General features: G+C 42.5%; 1 protein-coding gene across 1 annotated transcript; it reads right to left on the bottom strand.

Annotated features, from left to right (window-relative positions):
• Positions 1 to 395: 395 nt before the first annotated feature.
• LOC139243083 (probable G-protein coupled receptor 139) lies at positions 396 to 5,413 on the bottom strand. Its single transcript, XM_070870677.1, has 2 exons — positions 5,113 to 5,413; positions 396 to 1,297 (listed from the first exon to the last, which is right to left on the bottom strand). Exons 1-2 carry the CDS (start codon positions 5,375 to 5,377, stop codon positions 396 to 398), a joined length of 1,167 nt encoding a protein of 388 aa, XP_070726778.1. The 5' UTR covers positions 5,378 to 5,413.
• Positions 5,414 to 7,674: the final 2,261 nt, after the last annotated feature.

Below are 7,674 nucleotides of genomic sequence, written 5' to 3'. Positions count from 1 at the left end.
GTGCCATAGACTTGGCTGCTGCTGCATTCCCTGAAGAGCCAGCCCCCTCAACATTACCCAAGGTGGTGTATCTGTGTAACATTCTGATATACCCCACACTGCTCACTGTAACACTGATATACCCCACACCCCTCACTGTAACACTGATATACCTCACACCCCTCACTGTAACACTGATATACCCCACACTGCTCACTGTAACACTGATATACCCCACACCTCTCAATGTAACACTGATATAACCCACACCCCTCACTGTAACACTGATATATGCCACACCCTGTGGAAAATGCACCGAGTGACAGCCGCCATCTTAGGGCAGGGCCCCAGGGCCGCCATCTTGGGGCAGTGGAGAGCGGCTCGCGCACAAATTCAGACTGAGTCTCTGCTTCTTCTCATTGTTTAATGCATTTCACAATCAGAATAAAGGGATATTTCACCACATTCTTCAACTGCTCTCTGAACTTAGTCTGGGTCACGGCATAAATCGCCGTGTTTGTGCAGCAACTCAGGAGTTGCAGCATGAATCCCAGATTCCTGATAAAAAGCGGTAGATAGAAATATTCATAGCCGAGCGAAAACATCCGGACATAGATAAAATACAACATATACATTGCCCATAACAGGATGAAATTGCCCGAGATAAGAAACAGTAAAATGATGGATTTCCTACGACTCTCCATCTCGGGGTCTTTGTGACTCCCCCCACTGCTGGAACCCCGGAGTCTCCTGCGGGCCCTGCTGGCCACTAAAATGTGTCTGATGGTGAAAGCGTTGAGCAGCAGGATCAGAACAAATGGGACAAATGGGTTGAGGATATAATGAAGGAACTCGATTGATGCCCAGACCAGTGAATTGGGAATATAGTCTGATTCATGACAAAACCAGGGCATGTTACTGAGCCTGTACGAACCCGTAAAGATAAAATACCAGGTGATATCCTTTAAGCTGCTCAGCACAGTCACTGTTCCGAGAACCACAGTCGCCGTTCTCTCGGTGCAATATTTAGTTTTCAGCTTCTGGCAACAAATGGCCATAAATCGATCGAAGGTGAAAGTGACAGTGAACCAGACAGAGCAGTCTGTGACTGTACAAAGCAAGACAGCGTGGATATTACACACGGGGAGGGACCGCACGAATTGAAACTGTTCCTTATAAACAGTGGGAATGTGCCTCAGTATCAAGTCGATGATAATGACCAGGAGATCCGCCGTTGCCATGGCCATCAGGTAGCAAGTGACACATTTGGAGAGCCCGCACTTTCCCCGGGACAGGATCACAATCGTCACTGAGTTAACTGTGAGTAAGGGGAATAAACAGGTAAATTATACATCAGGCTGGCAGCAAGAGCAGCAGTTTAATGGGATTTGGGGTGAAATAGAATCAGACAGATTTACAGCATGGAAAGAGGCCACTTTGGCCCATCGTGTCTGTAACAGCTGACCAAGAGCTATCCAGCCTAATCCCACTTTCCAGCTCTTGGTCAGTAGCCCTGAAGGTTACGGCACTTTAATTGCACATCCAAGTATCTTAGATCTGGTACTGTGAAATGAGGCAGGATTAATAAATGATCTCATAGTAAAGGATCCTCTAGGAATGAGTGAACATAATATGGCTGAATTTCAAATTCAGTTGGAGGGTGAAAAAGTTAGTTCTCAAACCAGGGTCCTAAGTTAAATAAAGGAAACTACAAAGATATAAAGGCAGAATTGGCTAAAGTGGACTGGGAAAATAGACTAAAGTGTGGGACGGTTGATGAGCAGTGGCAGATATTTAAGGAGATATTTCACAACTCGCAACAAAAATATATCCCAGTGAGAAGGAAAGACTGTAAGAGAAGGATAACCATCCGTGGCTAACGAAGGAAATAAGGGATAATATCAAATTAAACACAAAGGCTTACGAAGTGGCCAAGACTAGTGGAAGGCCAGTGGATTGGGAAACTTGTAAAAGCCAGTAAAGAACGACTAACAACTGATAAAGGGAGGGAAGATAGGTTATGAAAATAAATTAGCATGATTAGTAATGATCATATTGAATGGTGGTGCAGACTCGAAGGGCCGAATGGCCTACTCCTGCACCTGTTGCTATGTTTCTATGTTTCTATGTCTCTAGCATGAAATATAAAAACAGATAGTAAGAGTTTCTGCAGGTACATAAAAAGGAAAAGAGTGGCTAAAGTAAATGTTGGTCCCCTGGAGAATGAGTCAGTCGAATTAATAATGGGGAACAGGGAAATGGCAGAGACGTTGAACAAATATTGTGTATCGGTCTTCATGTTAGAAGACACTAAAAACATCCCAATTGTGGATAACAAAGGGGCAATCGGGAGGGAGGAACTTAATACAATCACTATCACTGATGAAGTAGTACTCGGTAAAATATTGGGACTAAAGGTGGACAAGTCCCCTGGACCTGATGGTTTACATCGTAGCATCTTAAAAGAGTGGCTGCAGAGATAGTGGATGCATTGGTTGGAATCTGCCAAAATTCCCGGGATTCTGGGGAGGACCCAGCAGATTGGAAAACTGCAAATGTAATGCCCCTATTTAAAAAAGGAGGCAGACAAAAAGCAGGAAACTATAGACCAGTTAGCCTAACATCTGTCATTGGGAAAATGCTGGAGTCCATTACTGAGGAAGCAATAGCGGGACATTTGGAAAAGTGTGATTCAATCAAGCAGAGTCAGCAGGGTTTTATGAAAGGGAAATCATGTTTGACAAATTTGCTGGAGTTCTTTGAGGATGTAAGGAGCAGGTGAATAAGGGGTAACCAGTGGATGTGGTGTATTTGGATTTCGAGAAGGCATTCAATAAGATGCCACTTAAAAACTTTACTGCACAATATAAAAGTTTACGGGGTTGGGGGTAATATTTTAGCATGGATAGAGGATTGGCTAAATAATAGAAAACAGAGATTCAGGATAAATGGGTCATTTTCAGGTTGGCAAACAGTGACTAGTGGGGTGCCGCAAATATTTACAATCTATATTAATGACTTGGATCAAGGAACAGAGTGTAATGTAACCAAGTTTGCTGATGATACAAAGATGGGTGGAAAAGCAAATTGTGAGGAGGACACAATAAATCTGCAAGGGGCTATAGGCAGGCTAGGAGAGCGTGCAAATATTTGGGAGATGGAGTATAATGTGGGAAAATGTGAGGTTATCCACTTTGGCAGGAAAAATAGAAAAGCAAATCATAATTTAAATGGAGAATAATTGCAACTACTGAAGTACAGCGAGACCTGCGGTTCCTTGTGCATCAATGATCTAGACTTGAATATAGGGGGTATGATTAAAAAGTTTGCAGATGATACTAAAATCGGCTGTGTGGTTGATAATGAAGAAGAAAGCTGCGAACTGCAGGAAGATATCAATCAGCTGATCAGGTGGGCAGAGCAGTGGCAAATGGAATTTAATCTGGAGAAGTGTGAGGTAATGTATTTGGGGAGGGCTAACAAGGAAAAGGAATACACATTAAATGGTAGAATACTGAGGTGTAGAGTAACAAAGGGACCTTGGAGTGCATGTCCACAGATCCCTGAAAGTAGCAGACCAGGTAGATGGTGAGCTTAAGAAGGCATACGGAATGCTTGCCTTTGTTAGCCGAAGCCTAAAATACAAGAGCGGGGAGGTTATGCTTGAACTGTATAAAATACTGATTCGGACACAGCTGGAGTATTGTCTGCAGTTCTGGTCACCGTATTAAATGAAGGTTGTGATTGCACTGGAGAGGGTACTGAGGAGATTTACGAGGATGTTGCTGGGAGTGGAGAATCTAAACTAGGAGGACAGAGTCGATAGGCTGGATTTGGTTTCATTGGAACAGAGGTGGCTGAGAGGAGACCTCATTGAAGTGTCTAAGGTTATGAGGGGCCTGGATATGGTCATAGAAAGGGCCGATTTCCCTTAGCAGATGGGTCAACAACCAGGGGCATAGATTTAAAGTAATTGATAGAAGGTTTAGGGGGGATTTGAGGGGAAATGTCTTCATGCAGACACTGGAGGGGGTCTGGAATTTGCTGCCTGCAAGGATGGTAGAGGCAGAAACACATACCACATTTAAAAAGTACTTGGATGTGCAATTGAAGTGCTGTAACCTACAGGGCTATGGAACTAGAGCTGGAACGTGGGATTAGGCTGGGTAGCTCTTGGTCAGCATGCAAACGATGGGCCAAAATGGCTTCCTTCTGTGCTGTAAACTTCCATGATTCTATGAAACACAAAAGGTTATAACACAAATACAGCAAGTAATCAGGAAGGCAAATGGAATGTTGGCAAGGGGGATAGAGTATAGATGCAGAGCATTGGTGAGGTCACACCTAGAGTAATGCATACAGTTTTGGTCTCCATATTTAAGCAAGGATATACTTGCTTTGGAAGCAGTTCAGAGAAGGTTCACTAGGTTCATTTCGGAGATGAGGGGTTTGGCATATGAAGATTGGTTGAGTAGGTTGGGCTGATACACATTGGGTTTCAGAAGAATGAGAAGTGATCTTATTGAAACATATAAGATAATGAGGGGGCTTGACAAGTTGGATGCAGAGAGGATGTTTCCACCGATAGGGGAGATTAGAACTAGAGGGCATAATCTTAGAATAACCAGCCACCCATTTAAAACTGAAATGAGGAGGAATTTCTTCTCTGAGGATTGTAAATCTGTGGAATTCTCTGCCCCAGATAGCTGTGGAGCCTGGGTCATTTAATATATTTAAGGTGGACATGGACAGATTTTTGAGTGATAAGGGAATAAATCGTTATGGGGAGTGGGCAGGGAAGTAGAGCTGTCCATGATCGGATCAGCCATGATCTTATTGAATGGCGGAGCAGGCTCGAGGGACCAGGTGGCCTACTCCTGCTCCTATTTCTTATGTTGTTATATTCTTATAGAGAACGGAATTTGCGACAAGGACCGATGATAATGGCTTCAGTCTTTCCAAGATTTAAATGACAAAATAGTAATAAAGTAAAATGTAGTTCACAGATCTAATTGCTGGAGATAGAAACTTACCCGTATCACCAACATCAGCAAAGATGAGAGAGTAAATTACAAGAACAGTAATGCAGTTAGTAAAGGTTTGTAGAGTTAATAGCTGGATACAGAGACTTACATGGAACACCCACAGCAGCAAGGAGAGGATAGTAAAAGTATTGAAGAATCTGAAGAGCAAAGTAGATCCGCCATTTTAATGATCGGATATCATAACGTACATAAAATTGTTCAATCGAGGACATGAGACCCCTGTTCATTGTTGGTACATTCCAATCCACTGTTCTCAGATTCCGATCCATTGTTGTCACATTCCAATCGACTGTTCTCAGAATCCGATCCATTGTTGGCACATTCCAATCCACTGTTCTCAGATTCCGATCCATTGTTGTCACATTCCAATCCACTGTTCTCAGATTCCGTCTCCCTCTCTATGGAGCAGCACGCTGATCGCTGTTAATGCCAGAGACGATGCTCTCAGTGACACTATGGGAGTAAACATTGAAAGGAATCCCTTATTAATAGAAGAGAGAAACCCGACATTGATACAATTAGGGTCCATGGAGAATGACATTACTTACAGTCACTGAACAAACAACTTCAGTTAACCCGTGGAGACTGACATTACTTACAGTCACTGAACAAACAACTTCAGTTAACCCCTTTCAATCCAACACTTTATGTACCACAGTAAAATAGAACATTTACCCGGTCTGGATGAGAAGTCTAATGGTTGCTGAGGGAAGGAATGATGAAAATACTGCAGGCTCTGGCCAGTATCTTTCAATCCTCCTTGGATATGGGAGTGGTGCCAGAGGCCGAGAGGGTTGCAAATGTAACACCTTTGAAAACAGAGAGAAGGATGAACCTGTAACTACAGGCCAGTCAGCCTAAAGTCTGTGCTGGGGAAACTTGTAGAGGCCATATTTCGGGACAAAATGTTGTTTCATTTGGAAAAACATGGATTGATACATGACAACCTGCAGAAATGGTTTTAAAGTTAAAGTGGGTCTGACAAACTTGAGTGAGTTATTTGATGAAGTGTCGGAGAGGGTTGATTAGCGTAGTATTTTTGATGTTGTGTATATGGACTTTCAAAAGGGGTTTGGTAAAGTGCCACTTCATAGACTTGATGGGGAAATTGAAACCCATGGGACTAAAGGGGCAGTGGTTGTGTGGATACAGCATTGGCCAAAGGACAGATAACAGAGAGTAGTGGTGAATGGTTGTTATTCAGACGGAAGGGAAGTATATAGTGGCGACCCCCAGAGTTCGATATTAGGGCCAGTGCTGTGTTGATCGAGATTCCAGGTCTGGACTTAAGTCTAAAGGGCACGATTGCAAAGTCTGCAGATGATACAAAACTGAGAAATGTAGTACATAGCGAGGAGAGTACCAAACCCCAGGAACACATGGAGAGACTGGGGAAATGGACAGAAACATGGGTGATATAATTTAACACAGAGAAGTGTGAAGTGATACGTTCTGGGAGGGATAATGAGGAGAGACAATATAAACTAAATGGTACAATTTTACAGGAAATGCCGGTACAGAGAGACCTGGGAGTTTACGGACACTAATCTTTGAAGGTGACAGGGCAAGCTGAGAGGACGGTTAAAGCACATACAGAATCTTTGGTTTTATAATTAGAGGCACAGAGCACAAAAGCCAGGAAGTAATGTTAAAGCTTTATAAACACTGGTTAGGCCCCAGCCAGAGTATTGTGTCCAATTCTGGGCACAGCACATTATGGAGGATACCAAGGCCTTGGAGAGGGTGCAGAGGAGATTTACTGGAATGGTACCAGAGGTGAGATGTTCCACTTGTTTGCACAGACTGCAGAAGCTGGATGGTTCTACTTAGAGCGGAGAAGGTTGAGGAGATATTTAATAGAGGTGTCCATGGTCATGAGGGGTTTGGATAGAGTAAATAATGAGAAACTATGTGTAGTGGCAGCAGGGATGATTACCAGAGGACACGGATTTAAGATAATTGGCAAAAACCCAGAGGGAAGATGGTGATAATGTGTTTTATGCAGCGAGTTGTGATCTGGAATGCACTGAATTAATATGTGTTAGTAGCAGATTCAATAATGGGCCACATTTGCACTAATTCCCGCAACTTGCAATCTTTTACCGGTATCAGAGTTTTAAAAACCAGAAAATAAAATTCCATTAATTATGTATACATGTAAAAATATTTGAAATAAGCTGCGTTTATTTTAGCCCCTTTTGAACACATCAATTAATATTTCAAAATAAAGCATATTGGAATATTGGCATCTTGGAATCTTGGAATATAGAAATATAGGATGTTTTGATTGGAGCCAGTTTAATTCTGGACACAGTAGTTGCCATGAAGTACTCCACCCACTGGGTGGCGCTTTTCCGATTGGACAGAAAAGAACAAAGAGAAAGCAAAACCAAAGAGGAAACCAATACAGCAAGAAGAGTAAACAAGCCTCCATTTTAGCTTAGACTGTAACGATTACTGATTAAAGACAAACCTCCTGCTGTATCAAACCTTCCCAGAAGTTCAGTGATGTCAGTAACTTGTCCTCATCCAATTGTTCTGCAATTGTTGTATTTATATCTGATGTACAGTAAGCGATCAGTAACTTCTGTTTATTGCTGCTTTTATTCAACTGTAAATGATCAGTTACAAGGATGTTAAATCTGTCTTT

This window comes from Pristiophorus japonicus, unplaced genomic scaffold (genome assembly GCF_044704955.1).
Source record: "Pristiophorus japonicus isolate sPriJap1 unplaced genomic scaffold, sPriJap1.hap1 HAP1_SCAFFOLD_160, whole genome shotgun sequence".
Taxonomy (NCBI): Eukaryota; Metazoa; Chordata; class Chondrichthyes; family Pristiophoridae; genus Pristiophorus; species Pristiophorus japonicus.
Note: the sequence above shows the minus strand (reverse complement) of the source record. Positions and strands in the feature narration are given on the sequence as shown.